General features: G+C 39.4%; 3 protein-coding genes across 3 annotated transcripts in view; 2 read left to right on the forward strand and 1 right to left on the reverse strand.

The window, feature by feature from the left end:
* Positions 1–1,740, forward strand: part of LOC124289102 (cysteine-rich venom protein kaouthin-2-like) — a 30,341-nt gene extending 28,601 nt beyond the window's left edge. The window contains exon 12 of the mRNA XM_046725703.1: positions 484–1,740. Within this exon, the coding sequence (XP_046581659.1) occupies positions 484–593 (110 nt within the window). The 3' untranslated portion in view covers positions 594–1,740. The remainder of the gene's footprint in view (positions 1–483) is intronic.
* LOC124289106 (gamma-secretase subunit Aph-1-like) lies at positions 1,347–14,142 on the reverse strand. The gene is made up of 6 exons (XM_046725707.1): positions 14,049–14,142; positions 12,409–12,535; positions 11,822–11,965; positions 10,936–11,030; positions 7,733–7,881; positions 1,347–4,424 (listed from the first exon to the last, which is right to left on the reverse strand). The coding sequence occupies exons 2-6, from the start codon at positions 12,519–12,521 to the stop codon at positions 4,224–4,226; spliced, it is 702 nt and encodes a 233-aa protein (XP_046581663.1). The 5' UTR covers positions 12,522–12,535; positions 14,049–14,142; the 3' UTR covers positions 1,347–4,223.
* A 275-nt stretch (positions 14,143–14,417) lies between these two features.
* LOC124289122 (F-box only protein 30-like) lies at positions 14,418–24,234 on the forward strand. The gene is made up of 4 exons (XM_046725725.1): positions 14,418–14,583; positions 16,247–17,890; positions 21,237–21,442; positions 23,288–24,234. Exons 2-4 carry the CDS (start codon positions 16,336–16,338, stop codon positions 23,585–23,587), a joined length of 2,061 nt encoding a protein of 686 aa, XP_046581681.1. The 5' UTR covers positions 14,418–14,583; positions 16,247–16,335; the 3' UTR covers positions 23,588–24,234.
* The last annotated feature ends 227 nt before the right edge of the window (positions 24,235–24,461 follow it).

Genomic DNA, 24,461 nt, shown 5'->3' on the forward strand with positions numbered 1-24,461 from the left:
AGAGCTTCGAAAATCTAGGCCCTGGATCCTGGGGCGTAAATCATCTGCTCCTATTACGTTATCTACTTGAAACATATTCCTTGTGATAACTATCCCTGTGAGGTTCAACACTTTCCAAAGTATGTGGTAACTATGGTTACCTGTGAGGTTCAACACTTTCCAAGTAAGTGGTAACTATGGTTACCTGTGAGGTTCAACGCTTTCTATATTAGTGGTAACCATGGTTACCTATGAGGTTCAACACGTTCTATATTAGTGGTAACAATAGTTATCTGTGTGGTTCAACACTTCTTATATAAATGGCAACTATGGTTACCTAGGAGGTACTGGTGATGGTTTACAAGGTATTGAGATAGGCTAGGGCGTCCCAGATTCATAACAAATTAATATGATTGCCCAAAATGGACGGTTGAGATGTGCCCCCTTACACACAAGTGTGTTATCCTGCTCATTACTAACAAGCTGTATATACTTGTCTTGCAGCTGGAGGGATAGACTACGTGGAAAAAAACAAACAAGATCGTATACGTCTTGACGTCATACTGGCTGCCGCCATGGTCGCGCTGAACCGGATCGTGTTTAATTACATATGATTTGTTGCTTTTAGACTATTTCTAATTCTCATAAACATTCGAAAGCGCTTTGAGGCGAGGATACGCTATTATCAGCGAGTTTTGTTTTGTAAATACACACGCAGCACTGTCCAGGAAGTCACGATAGTCCCGTTATGTCGTCTTTGTATGTTGACATTTTTGTTCCATCTTCATCGGCTAAACTAACATACACATACTGCAAGGAGATCCAGCACCTATTCAGCTGTCTATAGCTGCTGATCTGTCCATTCTCGTTAACTAATATGATGGGCTAATTTGCTACGTGTAAAATTCGTGTTTTTGAAAATTGTTCAAATTAAAACCCTCTTTATAGATAGTTGCTTCATTGGTGTGATTTTAATGACGTTTCATCCACATTTAGTATAGGAATGCCTTAGAGTACCTTGAAATAAATGTCTTAGCATCATTTGGAAGGGCTATATACGAGCTGGTACGCAGGAAATGAACTGTGTAATAGTAGATAAGATACAAGCAGTTGAAGTATTAAAGAGTCATCGCAGCAGTCTGCTTATGGTTAAGCCATATTATATTTATTGTACAGAATCATCACACAGTGGTTGTATATCTGTTTTTGTACACTACTAAACCAGGTGCGGCGGGCTCGGTGCCGACGTGATTCAGCAATGTCAGTAACATTTTGTGTAGGAAATCCAGCTCTAAGGGCAAAATAATTGACAAACCTATCTCTTACTGTTACGACTTTGGTAATGACAACATTATAACAATATATAGTAAGTTGTACAGCACTTTATTTTTGTCAGAAATTCATGTTATTAACAAAATACAATACAGCATTCTTATGGAATGTATCACACTATCCAGTCAACATGTTCTCACTACATAAAACAAAATATTTATCACATTACAAACATAATTATTAGAAAATGGTCATGACTGAATAAGCATTGGCAAGTATACACCAGACGTTTATCAAGCAAAACTATTTCTTTAAAAACATGTTTTGATACTCTTAGCTGTTACTGTATGACAGTGGTCAAGTTACTTGCACTCAATGTTTATGTTTGTCAAATTAACAAGGCATACCATGCAGATATCTTGGATGCCTACCTTCTTTAGCACTTCATCAACATAAGTATTCACAAAAAATAAAAATGTTTAATAACAATTTCTAGACTTGTTCTTTCTGCTTATATTCATCATGGTCATAACTGTATTTTCAAAACACTGAATGAAAACTTGAGTATCGTTGTTGTGTAACTGTTCTCCCCACCATTTCAAGAAGTTCCCTACACACAATATGTGTCATTCTGATATGTCTCCCCAATTATGAAATAAACCCAAATATTAAGACTGACTAGATTTAGCTTATGGCCAACATATCTGTGACAGACATGGTAAAACTTCAGGAAATATTGATCCCATTCTCATTGATGAAACTTCATGTCACCTTGACAACGTCTTTCTATGATTAACATTAACACAGTGAAAATGTCCATGAAATAACATCTTCTCATCACACACAAGTCGGTCAGGGTTGTAGAATTTCACAGCAGATTTAGACAGTATGTCAGTCATCCTGCTGCTGTGAATGATTAACTGTGGGAAAACACTCAAAGTGATGCCGATCGGTGATGGTACCACTCGGCTAAAAAAAAAATACACACTGTGTTCCATGCTGACAAACACTCGGCTGACAGTTGGGGTAACTGTGGGATTACTAGGAGATCCTGTAACTAAGTAAGGGAGAGAACCTTGCATGCAATGCAGGAAAGAACATAACTAAGGAAGTATGTAATCTGGTACATCGGTAAGAATACAGTGGATCACACAAGGCATTCTTCCAAACCTTTCAAGAAGATACAATCATGAAATAGATGACAAAAGTGTCATGTCAATGCAAAATGCTACACAAAATGATTTGCACTGTTTAACAGATACACCTTCACCTAAATCTGATCACATGATCTGAGTGTTGGTTGAGAGCATATCCATCCCTAATGTATAAAGCATAAAGATCAGATATGAGAGTTTTCAAAATGTCTACCCAATCAAGCACATGCACTGTTCCTACTCAGAAGCCATCATGTCCCCAAATTAACATCAAGCAAGACGTTACTACAGGCTTGACCTTGTCAAGAACAGTGGTCATCCTGGTGTGTGACCCCACACTGTTCAGCACTGATCTCCCCTGTCCATGGAAGAAAGAAATCCAACATCTACAGAGCAAGAGCTGGTCATCCCAGATGAGGAAAGATTTGATTTCTATTGTTGACGATAAACTGCTCATAGCATTTGGCTTCATAAGCAGATTGTCCAAGTCAAACAGACTCATCTCATAGGGATAATGATGGCAGAAACCAAGTGAACAGAACTTGACAGAGGGTCTGATACAGGTTGAAATTTTTAAAATGTCTAGCAAAAAGGGGATAAGACATGACAATGAATGAGCAAATATTGTCAAGTCACTTACAACCTACTGCTACATACCATTAGGAGGCTGACAATACAGGCAACGATAGATTATCCTGCTGTCAGTTCTGGCAGTGGCTTGAAGTGACATCTAGCATGTCTATGTAAATGTAGGAACATATTACCAGGCACTGTACAAACAATCACCAACATACAATATACAATTCTGTACAACAGTTGTGTAAAACATAATTAAAATGGAATATATACAATAAGAGTAAAGATGTGAACATAAGATTAGACAAATATATCTCTTTTTTTGTGGAACAAAAATACAGTAACACCTTGTCAAATCCAGCTGTGGAAATCTCAGATGACGAAGAGTTCTCTACAGCTTTAGACTGAATGAGTAATGATGTCAGACCTTCCTGACACAGAGTTGTAACTGGTTTGAATGCAATGGAGGTAATAATTTAATGCACAGCAAACTATTCTTGGTTGTATTGGTTTAACACCGCAGTAAACAGTATTTCCAATCATAAGTCATAAGGGGGGAGAATTAAAGCTGGGAACAAGGTCAAATTGCGGAATTGATTATTTCTCTGAAAGCCACGAACAATGGAACCAGGCTGATTAAGGTCTCAGTGAGTGAGTGAGTTTAGTTTCACGCCACACTCTGCAATATTCCAGCTCTGTAAATAATCAAGTGTGGATCAGACAATCCAGTGACCAATGGCATGAGCATCAATCTACGCAAACCAAGGATCACAAACAGGATGACCTTAAAATTCTAACCCATGACAAGAAGATTCAGGTTTGGCTAATGAATGCCACTCTGCACAGGATTAGAAGATTTAGCGAAGTGGACAAACTGTGCACACTCCACACAATATCGAGGTCTTCAGGTGGTTTCTGGATTTTTCAAAGCACGAGTTATTAGTGATGACAATATAAGAATGTCACAAAGATTTTTCATAACACCATCTAAAATCATAATTTCAAACCTGAAATTAAAAGAAATAATATATGTTCAAGTCTACCGATATTCCTGGGCATCATCACAGACACATCCTCTGTAAGTAAACATAGCCTATGTGTTTCCACAGATACACAAATGTTCTTAGTGTACAATAAACTTGTCAAAAAGGGTAATGGTGTCTAGTGATGGTGGAGAGGCTAGTTTCAGACAGTTCACCTCACATGATGACGTTACAATGCTTTGTGGACTCTGTTTACCCTTCACTCCATTTCATATCGCCCTTTCCTGCACTTGAAGGCATTCTGTACATTCTTGAGGGATCCTCCAGCCATGAAGAAGGCCACAACGGCCATCAGGATCATAATGAAGTAAGCTGGCACGGTGCTGGCGAGGTAGAGAGGTTCTGGGCGGTGCTTTGTCCTCTCGTTCAGTAGAGACTGAAATACAAGAACATCATCAAATCAGTATGCGAAACCGTTCTTTGGCAACACTGTGACAAAGGGTGGCCAGATAGACAGACAGATAATTTACTTCAGTAAGAGGCCACTGACCCTCTGTACTACAAGTATAATGACCATTTCCTACATGAAAAAAGGCAGATTTGTATATGTGAATGAGTGAAAGTTCTACATGTGTATGTGAATGAGTGAAAGTTCTTTGTGTGTATGTGAATGAGTGAAAGTTCTTGTGTGTGTATGTGAATGAGTGAAAGTTCTTTGTGTGTATGTGAATGAGTGAAAGTTCTTTGTGTGTATGTGAATGAGTGAAAGTTCTTTGTGTATGTGAATGATGTGTGTGTATGTGAATGAGTGAAAGTTCTGCATGTGTATGTGAATGAGTGAAAGTTCTTTGTGTGTATGTGAATGAGTGAAAGTTCTTTGTGTATGTGAATGAGTGAAAGTTCTTTGTGTATGTGATGTTCTTTGAATGAGAGTGAAAGTTCTTTGTGTGTATGTGAATGAGTGAAAGTTCTTTGTGTGTATGTGAATGAGTGAAAGTTCTGCATGTGTATGTGAATGAGTGAAAGTTCTGAATGAGTGAAAGTTCTGCATGTGTATGTGAATGAGTGAAAGTTCTTGTGTGTATGTGAATGAGTGAAAGTTCTGCATGTGTATGTGAATGAGTGAAAGTTCTTTGTGTATGTGAATGAGTGAAAGTTCTGTATGTGTATGTGAATGAGTGAAAGTTCTACATGTGTATGTGAATGAGTGAAAGTTCTTCATGTGTATGTGAATGAGTGAAAGTTCTGCATGTGTATGTGAATGAGTGAAAGTTCTACATTGTATGTATGTGATGTGAATGAGTGAAAAGTTCTTTGTGTGTATATGTGAATGAGTGAAAGTTCTGCATGTGTATGTGAATGTAAGTGTGAATTCTGATGTGTGAAAGTTCTGAGTGAAAGTTCTACATGTGTGTGAATGAGATAGTGAAAGTTCTTTATGTGTATGTGAATGAGTAGAAAGTTCTACATGTGTATGTGAATGAGTGAAAGTTCTACATGTGTATGTGAATGAGTGAGTGAATGTGTATGTGAATGAGTGAAAGTTCTTTGTGTATGTGAATGAGTGAAAGTTCTGCATGTGTATGTGAATGAGTGAAAGTTCTGCATGTGTATGTGAATGAGTGAAAGTTCTACATGTGTATGAATGAGTGAATGGAAAGTTCTGCATGTGTATGTGAATGAGTGAAAGTTCTAATGTGTATGTGAATGAGTGAAAGTTCTGCATGTGTAAGTGAATGAGTGAAAGTTCTATGCATGTGTATGTGAATGAGTGAAAGTTCTTTGTATATGTGAATGAGTGAAAGTTCTACATGTGTATGTGAATGAGTGAAAGTTCTTTGTGTGTATGTGAATGAGGTAAAAGTTCTCTGTGTGTGTATGAGTGAAAGTGTGAATGAGTGAAAGTTCTGCATGTGTATGTGAATGAGTGAAAGTTCTGCATGTGTGTATGTGAATGAAAGTTCTTTGTGTGTATGTGAATGAAAGTTCTACATGTGTGTATGTGAATGAATGAGTGAAAGTTCTTTGTGTAAAATGAGTGAAAGTTCTTCATGTGTATATGTGAATGAGTGAAAGTTCTTTGTGTGTATGTGAATGAGTGAAAGTTCTGCATGTGTAAGTGTGAATGAGTGAAAGTTCTGCATGTGTGTGTGAATATGTTCTAATGTGTATGTGAATGAGTGAAAAGTTCTGCATGTATATGTGAATGAGTAATGAGAAAGTTCTTTGTGTGTATGTGAATGAGTGAAAGTTCTGCATGTGTATGTGAATGAGAATGTTCTGCAGTGTAATGAAAGTTCTGCATGTGTATGTGAATGAGTGAAAGTTCTTTGTGTGTATGTGAATGAGTGAAAGTTGTTTGTGTAATGTGAATGAGTGAAAAGTTCTGCATGTGTATGTGAATGAGGAATGAAAGTTCTGGATGTGTATGTGAATGAGTGAAAGTTCTGCATGTGAATGTGAATGGAAGTTCTTTGTGTGTGTGAATGAGAATGGAGAAAGGAATGTGAAATGGATGGATGGAAAAGTTCTGGAATGTGTATGTGAATGAGTGAAAGTTCTGGTGTGGAATAATGGATGAGTGAAAGTTCTTTGTGTGTATGTGAATGAGGAAGAAAGTTCTGGAATGGACATGGAATGTGAATGAATGAGAAGAAATGGAATGGAGTGAATGGAATGTGAATGGAATGAAAAAGTTCTTTGTGTATGTGAATGGGTGAAAGTTCTGCATGTGTATGTGAATGAGTGAAAGTTCTGCATGTGAATGAATGGAGTGAAAGTGGAATGTGAATGAGTGAAAGTTCTTCTGCAATGTGTGTATGGAAAGTGAATGAGTGAGAAGTTCTACATGTGTATATGAAATGAGTGAAAAGTTCTACATGTGTATGTGAATGAGTGAAAGTTCTACATGTGTATGTGAATGAATGAAAGTTCTACATGTGTATGTGAATGGGTGAAAGTTCTTTGTATATGTGAATGAGTGAAAGTTCTACATGTGTATGTGAATGAGTGAAAGTTCTGCTTGTGTATGTGAATGGGTGAAAGTTCTTTGTGTGTATGTGAATGAGTGAAAGTTGTTTGTGTATATGTGAATGAGTGAAAGTTCTGCATGTGTATGTGAATGAGTGAAAGTTCTTTGTGTATGTGAATGAGTGAAAGTTCTTGTGTATGGGAATGAGTGAAAGTTCTTGTGTATGGGAATGAGTGAAAGTAGTTTGTGTGTGAACCAGATTGTAATGAATTGGAAAGAAATAGCTTTCAAATGACATGGTCAGTAACGACTATATTGAAACATTAGTTACTGCGGATGTGACTTAAAATCGTAACTCACTCATTCACTCACTCAAACATTAGTTACTGCCGATGTGACTTAAAATCGTAACTCACTTATTCACTCACTCAAACATTAGTTACTGCCGATGTGACTTAAAATCGTAACTCACTTATTCACTCACTCAAACATTAGTTACTGCCGATGTTACTTAAAATTGTAACTCACTCATTCACTCACTCAAAGGCAAGAGATCCTGCACAACTTTCACTACAGTCCGCTCATGATCAAGAAGGTGAGCAGACAAAGAATTCACTTGACTGAAATTCCCTGACAGTCACATGGTGAATGTAGTCCCATTTGGTATAAGTGGCTTAACATTTTCCACACACTGAGAAGTGAATCCAATAACTAGTAACCAATTAGTCTATGTAGGAATTAGAAAGAACACAAGAATACATTAATTATTTGAGACCTACGTCAAATGGAAATCACACAGGGTAAAAGGTTAGTAAATATTTACCTGATGTGAGGAAGAAGAGGTGAGAATCTCCATGGATACCAATTGTGCCTGGACCCACCATGTCTGCTAACACGTTGATCAGGGAGAACGCCCCACACATGATGCCAAACCCTAAACCTGACACTGAAATCAACATAGCAACAACAGTTAGGAATCTATTATGTGTAACAGTGTACCAACATACCACAGGATGGGGGATATGGTGTAACAGTGTACCAACATACCACAGGATGGGGGATATGGTGTAACAGTGTACCAACATACCACAGGATGGGGGATATGGTGTAACAGTGTACCAACATACCACAGGATGGGGGGATGTAACAGTGTACCAACATACCACAGGATGGGGGATACCAACAGTGTACCAACATACCACAGGATGGGGTGATATGGTGTAACAGTGTACCAACATACCACAGGATGGGGGATATGGTGTAACAGTGTACCAACATACCACAGGATGGGGGATATGGTGTAACAGTGTACCAACATACCACAGGATGGGGATATGGTGTAACAGTGTACCAACATACCACAGGATGGGGATATGGTGTAACAGTGTACCAACATACCACAGGATGGGGGATATGGTGTAACAGTGTACCAACATACCACAGGATGGGGGATATGGTGTAACAGTGTACCAACATACCACAGGATGGGGGATATGGTGTAACAGTGTACCAACATACCACAGGATGGGGGATATGGTGTAACAGTGTACCAACATACCACAGGATGGGGGATATGGTGTAACAGTGGGGGACCAACATACCACAGGATGGGGGATATGGTGTAACAGTGTACCAACATACCACAGGATGGAGGATATGGTGTAACAGTGTACCAACATACCACAGGATGGGGATATGGTGTAACAGTGTACCAACATACCACAGGATGGGGGATATGGTGTAACAGTGTACCAACATACCACAGGATGGGGGATATGGTGTAACAGTGTACCAACATACCACAGGATGGGGGATATGGTGTAACAGTGTACCAACATACCACAGGATGGGGATATGGTGTAACAGTACCAACATACCACAGGATGGGGGATATGGTGTAACAGTGTACCAACATACCACAGGATGGGGGATATGGTGTAACAGTGTACCAACATACCACAGGATGGGGGATATGGTGTAACAGTGTACCAACATACCACAGGATGGGGGATATGGTGTAACAGTGTACCAACATACCACAGGATGGGGGATATGGTGTAACAGTGTACCAACATACCACAGGATGGGGGATATGGTGTAACAGTGTACCAACAACAACACACCAGGATGGGGGATATGGTGTAACAGTGTACCAACATACCACAGGATGGGGGATATGGTGTAACAGTATGGTGTAACAGTGTACCAACATACCACAGGATGGTGTAACAGTGTACCAACATACCACAAGATGGGGGATATGGTGTAACAGTGTACCAACATACCACAGGATGGGGATATGGTGTAACAGTGTACCAACATACCACAGGATGGGGGATATGGTGTAACAGTGTACCAACATACCACAGGATGGGGATATGGTGTAACAGTGTACCAACATACCACAGGATGGGGGATGGTGATGATATGGTGGAACAGTATGGTGTAACCCAACATACCAGAGGATGGGGGATATGGTGTAACAGTGTACCAACATACCATACCAGGATGGGGATATGGTGTAACAGTGTACCAACATACCAGAGGATGGGGGATATGGTGTAACAGTGTACCAACATACCAGAGGATGGGGGATATGGTGTAACAGTGTACCAACATACCAGAGGATGGGGGATATGGTGTAACAGTGTACCAACATACCACAGGATGGGGGATATGGTGTAACAGTGTACCAACATACCAGAGGATGGAGGATATGGTGTAACAGTGTACCAACATACCAGAGGATGTTCCGGACTAACGTGGCCTGACTGTTTTGGATAAAACTTGTATTTATGCGCTCTACTTGTCACCCAGGGAAATGTCATAATGATCCTTTCCTTTCAGTAATGGAAGGGTAACTTGGGTTGGAAAGGTTCAACAGCATACCAGTATCATTAGATATCATGCACAGAATCTGTGCATGAACAGGACTGGGATAGTGCATAGTGCCTCAAAAACATGTACCGGTACTTATTCTCTGTGTAATTAAGACATCATTTCATTGAAGCATATATGAATATTATTCCTGGCAATACCTTCAGGACTGCCTTGGAGTGAGTGACTCATTGCTAAACATATAGAAACAGGTGGATCTGTGAACATACCGGGCAGAGAAAACATTGGATAAGTGTGTTCTTATGGCTCTTTAGAACATGAATAATATATTTCAATTATTGTACTGCATATGATGATTTGCATAGAAAGCATATACTCCAAAATTATTATAAACATCCATTAATACAGAATTGTTTCATGTTCATGTCTCCTTAAAATGTTGACAACGTGAAACATGTAGCGATGTAGGTCTAGTATGCCGTTATCCAGTGGGATATACCAAGTGTTCCACACAAAGATAGTTACAGATACGTACATAGTGTGTTTAGTACTGCTGACTATTGTGCCATCTATATTTATCTTACCTCACACATAAATGTCGTTTTCTGATGGGCTGAGTGCTCTTCTATTCTTTTCAATGTACCTCACTTACAACATTTTCTGTTGTTACCCGCTGGGAATGCTGAACTGTGGGAATTCGTTTGGTACTTCGTGTTAGTAATTCTTTATCTCAAATAATTGAGTCACATGATGTACGGAAATTACCAATGTGTTGCAAATGCAAATCGATGGAAGGCAGATAACTCTAAATTTGTTTTTCTTTATGTCTGCTAGATTCTAGTATTGCCTAACTCAGCAACTCCTTATTATGATCCGATAGCCGTGCTTCAAACAGTTCAAAATTAACATTGAGGTGTGTGGTAAGATAAATATGTTGTTCACTGATCCCTTGGGGCCCATGGGCTGATGTACCCTCTATGTTTGTTTATGTTCCCTGAGCCTGAAGGGGTCAGAGAACATAAACAAACATAGAACAAACATAGAAGGCCCCGAGGGACCAACTTATAGTATCAGTACTCAATATACACCAGTATTCTTGATACTGAGTCTCCCCAGTCACATCCACATCACTTCAATGATCCTCAGAGATCATGAGTCTTACCATAGGCCATAATGTGTTTATTGGATATGTCTTTTGGAGTGACGTTTTCAGTTTGAGCTGTCTGACTAACTTTCTGTAGGCCTTCATCAGCTCTCCTGGAAACACAGAATGTAAGTAACAAGTGGTTAAATAAGATCAAATAAATACATAACATTCACAGAAAATATCAAGGTAAGACAAAGGTTCTATATCCTGCCTCTGCTTTCATCACACCAGGTGAGTGAGATCATAGAGGGGGCACCTGTGAAGATCCGGGTTAGAATTGATCTTCAGTAACCCATGCTTGTCGTAAGAGGCAATTAATGGGGTCGAGTGGTCAGGCTTGCTGACTTGGTTAACATGTGTAATGATATCCCAATTGCGTAGATCGCTGCCCATGCTGTTGATCACTAGATTGTCTGGTCCAGACTTGATTATTTACAGACTGGCGCCATATAGCTGGAATATTGCTGAGTGCAGCGTAAAACTAACCTCACTCACTCATAGAGGGGGCACCAGACTTCATGGATCTTAACATTGATAACATCTTACCATATGATAACATCTTAACATTGATAACATCTTACCATATGATAACATCTTAACATTGATAACATCTTACCATATGATAACCTGTATACCCAAGTGAGTCAAGGATACTTTAGAGGAATCGGGTAGGGTTTTGTATCGTTAGCATCTTCTTGTAAATGAATTCACAACCACAGTTCACTTTGGTGTTTTAATAAATCTAAAACATGCTATTGTTGAAATCAAATTAGACCAGACAACTTGCTAACTTTCCAAATATTTCTTCTACCCAATATCAGCACAAACCCTGGCTCAGGACACAAGGCTGTATCTGTACTGGTTTGATTACTATAGGAAATCTTCCAAAAGCAATATTTACCTTAAAAGTTTGTAGAAGAGGAACCTGAACAGCTCTTGGAAAATGACTGAGAAAACCAGTCCAAAGGCCAGATCATTCTGGAGAGGAACTACAGCATACCACAGTATGGAGGATATCAGCAGTGCTAGTAACCAGAAGAATGCTCTGAAAGAAATATGTCACAATGCCAATAATCTGGTAGACAAAAATTATACAAGATATTATCAGGTAACTAACCTTGCTATCCTGATTGAATGTTGTTAAATCATTTACACTGCTATCCTGGTTGATAGGTTGAATGTTGTTAAAATCATTTACCCTGCTATTCTGGTGGAATGTTGTTAAAATCATCTACCCCTCCCTGTTATCCTGGTTGAATGTTGATAAATCATTCAAACTACTATCCTGGTAGAATGCTGTTAAAATCATTTACCCTGTTATCCATTTGAATGTTGTCAAATCATTCAAACTGCTATCCTGGTTGAATGTTGTCTGGCCATTTACCCTGCTATCCTGGTTTAATATATTGTCAACATTTACCTTGCACCCTACTTGACTGTAAAGTCGCTTACCTGGCTATTCTGGTTGAATGTTGTCAATACACTTACCCTGCTATCAGTACAATCACTCTGAGGGGATCTCTGGCAATAGTGAATACAAACATTGCCAATGGGGGACCAAAGGCAATGAATGTACACCCGAAGAATTCCATTAAAGTCATCTTGACAGATATCCCTGTGAAAAACAATGGGTTATGAATGAACATAATTTTTCATATTAATTAGCGCTGAACACGCTTTGCCAGATTACTGACTCATAAAAGATAAATAGTGATGCAATTGGTGTCGGCCGGGAAAGCGAAATTTCAATATTCCCTATTCCCGGTAAAGCGAAAACCAAAGTTGTGCTAGAAGTGCCGCGAAAGCGAATTCCTATGAAAACATTGGATTACGGTACTTCAGATTAGCGTGCGCCCCCAATGCTCATTCTGTGAGCCTCTTAACTGAGATGAAGTTTCAGTTGTTTCAAGTTTCAGCACATACATGACCCTACTTAACTATAGTTTTAGTAATTCATGTAATGAATTATGATCATTGTTAAAAGAACCTTATTGTTCCTGGGTGAATTTGTCAAAGTTCTGTCAACTGTTATAATTTTTTATCAACTTTTATTTATTTATTTATTTCTACCATGACTACAGTATCAGACGACGACTCACATTTCTTTGTTTATCTTGTGTATTGAGAGTCCCGGGAATGCTAAATTCAGTGTTCACTGTAGCTTGACCGTTCCCACGAAAGCGACACCTAAATTGAGGAGGTTTGGTTCAGATTTCGCTTTCCCGGGCCATAACCATGCAATTAGTGGACACTCTACCTCAGAACCATGAGCACCATCACCTGTTGATAAGTGTTTATTTAACGGGTCATTAGCACTGCACTGACAATGACATGCAAGCACAAGAAACAATGCACAATTGTGCATCTTTTTCGCACCATTGTTTCTGGAGGAAAGAGTTCCTTCCGTTCCCCAATATTTGTTTTGTGACATCACCGTCCCTGGGGCCCGTATCATACAATGTGGTTCCATCCTATATATTGTAATTAATTTTGGGTTTTTAGGTAGTTTTGTGAGTTCTCTATTGATTGTTGTGCTAGGTTTTGTTAATAATTTTAGGATATATTAACTGATACATATTATTTGGGATGGGGGAGGAATTCTTTACTTCCTGGATATCATTGGATTACAGTGACCTAAGGTAAAGTTTAACCTAACCCTAATCATCGTAAAGGGTTGGGAGGCCAAGGGTTGTTTTACTCTAAGCATTGTTCCATGACGAGCAGGCTTTGCTGGCTGGGCTTGTGCCAGTTGTTGTGTTCCTGCTGCTTCATTGATTATTGTTATTTACTGTCTCCTACCACAGCGACATTCTATTAGTTTGCACTTTTCTTGATTTCATTGTCTCAAAATGCGTATGGAACAATGCAGACTCTGAAATTTAGTCAATACAATATGAGTAGGGCAGTGGAAACATTACTAAATAATTTCATTAAAAAATTGATTATTTCATGTTAATTTAAAAGTGACAGGAGAAAATATCATTTCCTAAAATAAATATCATTTCCTGTCGCTGTTCTGTGACTCGCCTATAGCCCACATTCGAGTTTATCTACGTTCAACTTGTGAAAGAGTTTCATAAATCCAATTACGCCTATTGGTTTACAGATAAATTGTCTGTGGTACCTACTCAAAACGAGCAAATATCCAAGTTATCAGTCAATGTTTTCCACTTAAAAGCACCTTGTTGTTTAAACACGGAAGCTGCTCATGACAAATGACTATTTCCGGTTATGAGGAAATGAATGATAAAACATTTTCCATTGGATAAATATATTCCTAAAGTTTAAATGTGTACATGTAGAGTAATTTTCAAACACCTACGTTGCATGCGTCTTTAATGCTGTCTTAGTAGTGTTAATGCAGTTATACAGCTCTGGTAATCAAATTATTTATTTTTGTCTGCTGAGCGTTGTTTTCGTAATGTCCTTATAAATATTTATCGATGTCCTCAACGATAACGGAGGAAAGCAATTTAGGTACAGATAATCGTTGAATAAGACTCAGACTTATGATTGAAAGAGACTATGCCTCCTTGGTTTTAGGTGTAACTTAGGTTTTAAAAAAGACATTTGTTATCTTTATGTGGGACATCGCGTGTTCATCAGCTGTGTCCTCTTCCACATCAAACAAAAATGCAACGAAAGATTTTACGATGACTCAAGGTAATCAAGATGTTTTCATTTCGATGTAGAATTGCTTACTTCGGGATCCAGAATATACTTGACCTGAAAATAAATGGAAAAGTCTAAATGAAAACCTGAAGGAAACACATTTTTAGCGAAAGTACATAACCAAACATGACTTTGCACTGTCATACTTTATATGGCGATTTCTGGTATCATCATACTTCTAGGCCAGGCGGTAACATTTTCTGCACGGAAGTAACTGAAGGAACTTTGTTGATTACTCTTTTTGCACCTCTCTTTGTTTGTATTGTATTTACTTTGATCATCCACAACAGAGCTGCACAATGTTAGTGCAAAACTTATTATTTTGATAATGTAATTTCATATGACATTAACAGGATAGCTTGATAGATTATAGTTATTTAGGTTCCAGAATGAAAGAATAAATGGTCACTGAGTATTAACAAACTCATTATCATTCACTTTGGGTACAGCTAGCTTTCTTTGAGGGCTTGTAGAATTAATCAGCACAGAGTTTATCTGTGACTTAATTTGTGACATTTTGTTGCTGGGTACACTATTGGAACAATGCCCTTCTGCAAAGAGTGAGTTGGTATGTAACAATAAGGAAGGTTAATGTGACCAGGTCTTAGTGTGTTGTGCCCCACATTTTCAGCACATGTCAGGGTATTCTTCTACATTTTATTGTGTTAAAATTCTTCATATATTTTTATTTTTCACATAAAAAAGTTGACTGAGTCCTAGGGTGCAGATTGTTGTTGAATATATTGGCTAGAGGAAACTGTTATGGAACTTTCACATTTTCTGAGATATGATTCAAAAGCTGACTCATCCTTGAGATACCTGTAACAAAGCCTGAGCCTTCTTAGTTCCTTATTGTGATGCTTTTATTCCTTCATTGTTCCCTCTTTTGCTTTTCGTTCATAGAATCAACCTCAACAAATTATGAAATACCCTGTCATTTATGCATAAGAACTAAACTTCTGATGTGTGGATCTGTTTTTATGTTTGCACGCACTCATTTCATTTAGTAAGCTTCAATATCTGGTTGGTTTTGTCTGTTTGTTGTGCAACCACGATAACGTTGCACTTAGCAATTGTCCTCCTAAATGACATTGATCCGTAAGTAATTGTTTCTGAACAACAAGACACTTCAACGATTGACATCATGAGCATCAATACCCGGAACTGATGACAAGCAAAAAACCAATTCTGACCAGGATCTGGTGGTATGAGCATGATGAGTATGCCAAATGACAATATGACCACATGTAGGTGTCCCTAGTGAACTAAAATCATATGGCACCATGGCTAAGTGTAATCTTTGTAAGTATCTATTACCATTTTACCCCAATCTGTTTGTTTCCATAACCTTTTGGTATGAGTGGGTACATGTGCACTAAATTCAACAGTGTGAGTTGATGTTGTTCAGTTAGCTTGTTGGGCTCACTCACTCACTTAGCTTTTCTGTATTTTGGTAAAGTGCCAGAAGAAGCAGTTCTGTTGGCAAACTTTGGGCTGATGACAGGCAACACATGGTAAACTTTTGGTTAAGTATTGTGATATTCTCCTTGTTGGCACTGTCACTATTTGTATACAATCATACCCTGACATGATGGAACTATACATTTTATAATCTGTACCAATTCTGAAATTCTGTTTTATTTTTTTAACCCAGACGGTCCACTGCTGTGACTGAAGATAACTGACTGGTCAGTATGGGTCATATACCACGGGAGATATAGTGTGTGAATAGTGTGTGTAACCATGTCTCACGTCCACTGTGAAGGTTGTGTCAGTCGCCATTGTGCGGTCAAGGCTGACTACACCACAAGCTGCCCAATGGCTGTCTGTGAAGTTGGTTGTGGAGCCAGGTTTCATCAATGTCTACAGTCAGAACACTCCAGCCTGTGTCCAGACGAACGAGTTGCATGCATCAACTTCCTCTATGGTTGCCCTCTTGTTATGCAGCGGAAGAAACTAGGAATTCATCTTGAAGTGTGTCCTGCTAGTGTTCTGTGTTGTCCCATTGAATGGAACCGATGGCCAATGTATTCTGTGGAAGATAAGAAAAAGATGCCACTGCCTTCCAATATTCTGAAAGTTCATTGTGGGCAGCTGGATGTTGCATTGGCAATGCGGGACCAAAGGATGTTGGTTGAAACACTGAATGCTCCCAAAAAGACAAAGAGAATATTGCGAAATCGCCTCACCACTAGATACCCAGCAGCCCCTTTCAGTCATCGAAGTAGCTCAATGGAATCTGACATGCTCACATCAGAAGAAACTTCAAGAAATGTGTCTGATGACGAAGGTGGTAATACGCCATGGAACCTGGGGAACTATCCCCCAGGGCTGCAACGTAGCGTGTGTAGTCGACTTATCAGAGCCACCAAACAAACTGCCGAATGTCTTTCAACAACACTCGATCTCGCTTCCAACCATATGGCTAATTCAAGCCATTCTCTGAAGAATATTAATGAGACTAGTGAGCAAGGAAACAAGAAGACCAACCAAGTGCCCAGTGAACAGTCTAATCCGATGCCAGATGTCTCCAGGTGTGATAATACTGAAGAACCTGTTGACACTGATAGCCTTCCACCTGCTCAAGATGTGGATGAAACAGCCACAACAAACAACAACAACAAGCACCTGACAAGGAAACTAGACAATGATACACGGCTCTGTGATGTCCTTGGTGTGGACATCAACATAGACTGCATCACAAAGTACCAACCCAAACCTCCTGAAATGTTCACGTTTTTATGTGCTCAGGAATTCCGTCGAGATGAGTACGCATGGCACTTTAAGAATGTTCACAATGATATCCAAAGTTGCTTGAATGGATGGATGGAACAAAGATGTCCTCTGGCATATCTTGGGTGTACATTTTCCTTTCGGCGCTTTCAGCCTAGTAAACATGGTGTGTCTATTGTACATAGTGCATTATTAGAAAGCTATGGTTTAGCAGAAACAGTTGAGAGCAATGTTTCAATTACCACCAAAGTTCAATGTGACAAGCCCGAATCCGATGATATGGACACAAACTGTCTAACTCAAAATGTCAGCCCAGATTGTGAACACAATAATCAGACACCTGTCAATGAATATGATTATGATCATCATTTGTTACCCCGTGTGCAATACAAGACCACCACGACCTCACAGCACAGTGTGGAGTCGGAGTCTACCTCGGACTGTGCTCCCAAGCCTGCCGGTGATCACCTGGATATGGAAGTATTCACCTCATACCGAGCCTACTCTCCAATATCTGTGCAGTCCCGCCTCTCTAAACCAGATGCTCCTGCTTGGAATGATACAGGTGTGTATATAATGGTGAAACTAAATACTGAGGTACCAATCCTTCATGAGATTTCATGCAACGATAGGATGCACAATGCAATTTTTCTGTTTCAGTACAAGGCGATACACTTGCTAAGATATTTACTACTACTACTTTACTACATCACATAAGTAAAGTGATTGAGTGATCTTTAGATGTTCTTTCCAATTATCTTCTTACTGAAACCAGTGATGATGCTCAGAGAAGTCAATCCAATATTATGAAGATCTTTATAGCACTGTAATAGACTTACATGTTATTTTGGCTGGTCATCATAGTAGAGCCGCATGTGTCACTATAAGCTAAAACATCTATTATCATCAGTCAGAGACATAACATGTACGCAAGACGGTCTATCGTCTCTTGTACGCGAGACGGGTGCACTCCTCCGTACTAACTGAAGCGCTTGACCCTAATTAATTTGAAAATTCAAAATTTGACTATTTCAATTTTTAAACTTATCCTATCTCACGACTTGCACCCCTCTCTCTCTTACTTCGACTTTTAGTGGAACGACTGTAAACTTTTTTCCATAGGCTTCCTTGTCCATTCGCCCGTGCACTCCATGCTGCTCTCCTTAATTAGCTTCCTAGTTCCTAATAAAGCTTGCAGCATGCTCCACTAATTGCCCACGTGACTACCTTGAATGATCATTCTCTTTCTTGTCGCACGACTGTGTGGACGTGCTGTATATTAGGGACATTATTTCACCCTAACATCATGGGGAAAACTGATAGTCAGTCAAGGAAAAGGAAAGTTTGTGCTCAATGCAAGACGAATTATTCGTCCCTCGATCCTCACTCGTCTTGCAGTGACTGTATTGGACAATGTAACAGGAACAAACGATGTGGCAAGTGTAATTCACTAAAAGATGAGGCTTTTAAGGCCTACCTTCGTGTTTGCCGATAGGGACAGGAAGTCAACAGAATCTGATCCCACTCTTGCCAAGCGTATCAAGTTACACTAACTTACAGCGACAGAAAATCGTACCTTCACGAAGAGAGCGACGTCTGTGGTTCAAGAGGATTTTATGGACGCTTTATTAGATTCTTACTTATCTGAGGACGTTCAGCACCTATTACCTACGGATCAATCACCTCCTTCCATAGAGTCAGATCACTCGCGGGTGGTTGTGATCGACAATTCTTCGTTGCCTGTCCCATCTACACTACCAGTGGACCTTAGATCGACACTATCATCATCCAGATCATCGGTACATATCCCCTCGACTGTCTCAGTTTGTTTGGAGCCTGGCCAACCGCGTTCAACCAGCCAACTGTCTTCCCACAGTTCACTGAACCGGACAAACTCACGATAGAGCTCCTAGGTCCAACGCCCGTCACTCCAGGATTCTACTCCCCCATCTTCTTGGTTCCAAAGAAAAATTCCAACAAACTCCAGCTCATCTTCAATATGAAGTTGTTCAATGCCCGATTCCTACTTCCACCGCCTCACTTCAGGATGGTGTCGATCAACCTTTTACGCACCATCCTGAAGAAGGGAGACTTCCTCATCAGCCTAGATCTTCAGGATGCTTATCTTCAAGTTCCGATACATCCAGAGCACCGGAAGTACCTTCGCTTCGTGTTCAACGGGAATCACTACCAATGGAAAGTACTACCATTTGGAATTTCCACGGCCTCGTGGCTTTTTACCCGAATTACAAAGCCCATAATGAGCTTCCTCGACAGTGGTTTGGTATATAAATCATCTAGGCTCGACAGGCTCGGCAAATCTGCTACAATTGGGGCCTTCTTGAAGCAGATGCTGGCCCGATTCTAGTCGCAAGACATTAATTACGGGGGTACCTTGTAAATCGTGGCGAGGCGGGGCCTACTTTCCGAGTTGCGTCCCTTGTCTTGTACAAGGTTGCGGCGGAACACCACATCGCTCGGGAGCACCCATCTCCCTGGGAGTCGTTGTGCTTAGTAAGACAAGGGGTTCCGGAGAACCCACTACAAGTATAGGAGTTGCGTGCATGCGTAACAGGCCTCCCTTGTACGTTGCTATCTATGGTTGTCTACGGTCAGTCCACACAGCTCCAAGACCAGCTGTTCGCACTATCCAGACAGAAGGGTAATCTGCAGCCTGCCGTCCAACCGTGGGATAAGTGCAAGTCGTGAGATAGGATAAGTTTAAATATTTGGAAATTTTAATATAAATTGTATATTTATATACTTATCCTATCTCACGCGATGGATGCCCGCCAGGCCTCCCCACAACTCAGATTACAACGTTGGCTCCAATATGAGAATGATCATTCAAGGTAGTCATGTGGGCAATTAGTGGAGCATGCTGCAAGCTTAATTAGAAACTAGGAAGCTAATTAAGGTGAGCAGCATGGAGTGCACGGGCGAATGGACAAGGAGGCCTATGGAAAAAAGTTTACAGTCGTTCCACTAAAAGTCGAAGCAAAAGAGAGAGGGGTGCAAGTTGTGAGATAGGATAAGTATATAAATATACAATTTATATTAAAATTTCCAGTATTTTCTTTTTACGTTTTCATTTGTGTCAATCAATAACTTGAACACCTATCAATGCCTGTAGCAAATTTTGTTTTATTATTTTCATAAATAACACTATTAGACGTGTTTTTGTGTGACATGCAGAATTTCACTGTCTGTGATGAGGCAGTCACGCGAATTAGTGACCCCCTCTCAGGTAGTCACTTGTACGCATAACGGGGGACCGTCTCGCGTACACGTTACGTCCTCTACTGATCATACTGCCATGAATAATGATAGCTTCAGCTTGACTGATTGATAACATCTATTGGGAACTTTGTGTAGGATTAGGACTTATATATCTGAGCCATATGTGAATGATTAAATGTACATTTGATTTGTTCAGCATGTTATGATGTATAAGATATAAGCATATGTACCAATTTCTACGTTCTGTACAAAATACTTAAATGTGTCATTTCACTGGAGCTGGCTGATATATATATATATATATATATATATAATATAAAACTAGTGATTTCTGCAGGTGTATAAGCAATGGATATATAAAATATGAGTCAGATATTTCTTCTTGCCAAATCTCCTTTATATTTGGCAAGAAGAAATATCTGACTCATATTTTATATATATATATATATATAGTTTTACTCATACAATCAGCCTCTGGTTTGCCTGATCCTGATTTGATTACTGATATATGAGTGTAACCATGGTAACTATACAGACTGCAGCAATAAACACCATTCACTCACTCATTCATTCATTTTTTGATAATTTGTATTGTGTATTTAAAGATATGAATTTATGGATTTTGACTTGAAATACCTGTATGTATCAGAGGTTTGTTGTCATGGTTACAGGTATGGAGTTTCTGAAGCTTCCCTTCGAGGTGCTGCAGCACATTGCCAGACACTTAGACTCGTTCAGCCTGTGTAACCTGGCCCTCACTTGTAAACTGCTTCGTGACATCTGCTGCAGTCTGCTGGATGAACGTGGCATAGTCATACAGGTCTGGGAGAAGGTCAAGGATGCAGAGCAGAAGGTCACTTGGCAGTCATATTGTAATGTAAGTCAAGACTGTATGTCCATAATAGCTTAACATGAGCATAAATAACACTTATAGACACATTTTTGTGTGACATGCAGAATTTCCCTGTGGTCAGGCAGTCCCCCCTCTCAGTGACCTCGAATGACTGACCCCCTCTCAGGTAGTCACTTGTACACGTAACGGGGAACCGTCTCACATGCATGTTACGTCCTCTTCTGATGAGTTTAGGCTTTACAGAAAATGTCAATATTTTGTGTGTACATAGCCGTTTTATGAATATCCAAGAGTTCCGAAAATTTAGAGAAATACTTTGTATTATGCTTTATGTAAGAGTTTTACAATTAAAACCATGGCAAGGATGGGGGGATGTAGAAACCATGTAATTTACTTGTTCACGGTTTTATAGACGGCCACTAATGTTACAGTTCTAGCTCTTAACTTGATTTGTCCTCCTCCTGTCAACCTCTGGGGTTCCTTTCTTCCTGAGGCAAGAGAGTTAAAAGTCTAGTTTCCACCATTACCTAACTTGACTGGAATTGAAACTAGGCTCAAACGTTGTGGTACCCATGGTACCCGTGGTAACAATGTTATTATCAGTTATCATGGTTATGTTCCTTCCACACCTATTGACCAGATTCCACCTTTCATATCACTTACATTTACTTCAAACAAAATGTGGTGCCATGTCAAGATGAAGTTAATGAAAGAAAATTTCACATTCCCTGCCTACACCCAGTGCATGTAGATTGTAGCACACCACTTAAACAAGGTCATTATAAACACAGAAAGATGTTTCTGTTGATGCCCTGTTGAAAGTTGACATATTTTTGTAAATCCTGCAAATGACCAGAATCTTCATGATAGTTGCATGTACTTTAGGACCCAGATGTTGGTTTCTGTACACAATTTTGATTGAATTTGTTTATCTTACACAAAAACATGCCTCCAAAATGTGAGCCTTATTCAGGTCTTAAACTGGACTTATATAGTCAGTTGCCTCCCTTGCCCTTGGAAGATGACCGGTTCTCAGCTCAGACTCAATAATACAATCTGGAAATTGTGACTGTGATGTATTCTCTCTCCCTGACTGTCCCCATCACAATACTCCCTGTTTATGTAAAGATCCTCTTGTTTGTGAGGTTCAGTGGTCTGTGTCTATGAACAAAGGGGAGAGTTCCTTATTATTAATATGAGCGACGTTTCTGTGTAGCTACTAGCACCATTATCAAGCAAGTGATCTCTAACAGTTTAAGTATAGTCTGTTTGCAGTGAAAACATACTGATGAATTTCACTTAAAGCAAAAAATATTACTGGTTTGTATTACAATGGCAAGTTAAAATCATGAGGATTCGCAGTCTTAATTTCACTTTATTTGTTTTACTTTTTGGTGTAAAGTGAAATTCATCGGTACGCTTTCACTGCAAACAGACTATAGCTACACCGAAACGTCGCTCATATTAATAATAAAGAAGTTGTATACATGGTATATCCATAGAATTCTCCCCGTTGTTCATCGCAGCAACTTCTAATGCTACTCAAGGAAGTTGTCTGTGTCTGTGCCCTTACTGTGCCTCAGTGTCCCTAAGAACCATGTGACAGTGGCCATGATAAAACTCAAGAATTCTTCAAACCAGTTTCAAACAATTTCATTTTTGAATGGTTGGTGTTGATAAATATTTAGTTATTGTTCCTTTGGAATTCTGGTCAGTATAGGAAGAGTTGACTCATTAAGAAATGTTTGTTTGATGGCAGGAATGGTTACTCATCATGTTCATATTATCCACTACTGGTTTGTCTGGTATACCAATCTTCTGTGATGTGACTCATTAATGGTAAACAACTTTCACTCTTATTCATATCAGAGGTGGCGCTTCAGCACAGCCTTCAGCCCAGTGGAACAGTGGCAGTTTTCTGGCCATAATCCCATCGGGGAACATCTCAAAACTTGTGCCTTCAACCAGAACCGAATCATAAGAGACAAACCCTTCTTTGTGTACCCTCCCGGTGATGCTCCCATGGACCACGAGCTGCGGTCACTGTTGGCGGAACGGCAGCGTGAGTCTGTGTCGGTGAAGCTGCGTGAACTTCATCAGTGGTATCAGCAGTTTCAGGATGTGCCAGAAGGCGGGCGAGGCAACAATGAACATGTCATGGAGAACTGATCTAGAACAACTTTGGAGGATGTTTTTTCTTTGAAGTTAATTTGTAACCAAAAATTTTACTGAAAGCAAGACTGAAACTGATGCTTTAAAATGTAATGTTGATACATGTTATGGAAATGGGCTTATGTCTACTGATGCTTGAGTGGTTATTTCAGGCCCTCATTACATAGATCAATCATTATTAAGCTTACATGGACATATTTGTGATGTTTTAGAATACCATGTATTTCACAAAAGTCAGTGTGGAAAGTCTGAAAGTCACAAATTGGAAAGTCTGAAACTGTTTCTTATATATATTTATACAACGTGAACAGTCTGAGGTTTGGTTTGACAGGCTGGGTTTGAATGTTTTAATGTTTGTGTTGTGATGCATTGTCTATTGCACAACATTTCCATTTGCAATATCTCTGAAACTACAAGGGCTATGGAGTTGATTATGGCAGTTGTGTTGCTATGTTGCTATAATATCTTATAATGATTCACCACATTTACATTATTCAAATATGTAAAAACTATTATGGCCCCTGTTTTTCTAGTGTTGGATTTTTTACTTTTCATGTAAAACTACAAGGCCTAAGGATTTAAAACAAACATTCCCAGGAATGGTCTTAGCTATGGTCTTTCTAGAAATTGTTCAAAGATTTTGATCTAATGTGAAACATTGCCCCAGTGGCAGTCACTTTTTGCACAGTTAGAAAACAGTTACTGTGATGCCTATATTTGTTGTTTTCTTTTCAAAATGTATTTAAACTGGCATATGTGTAGTTGGTCCTAAGCTATATGTTCCATTTTTAGCAATATTCTAAATGTTGACCTTGATCAAACCTTTACAACTTAATAATTGTTGTCACAGGTCGTGACCATGTTGTCATGA

This window comes from Haliotis rubra, unplaced genomic scaffold (assembly GCF_003918875.1).
Source record: "Haliotis rubra isolate DU_JTF1 unplaced genomic scaffold, ASM391887v1 Scf433, whole genome shotgun sequence".
Classification (NCBI taxonomy): domain Eukaryota; kingdom Metazoa; phylum Mollusca; class Gastropoda; order Lepetellida; family Haliotidae; genus Haliotis; species Haliotis rubra.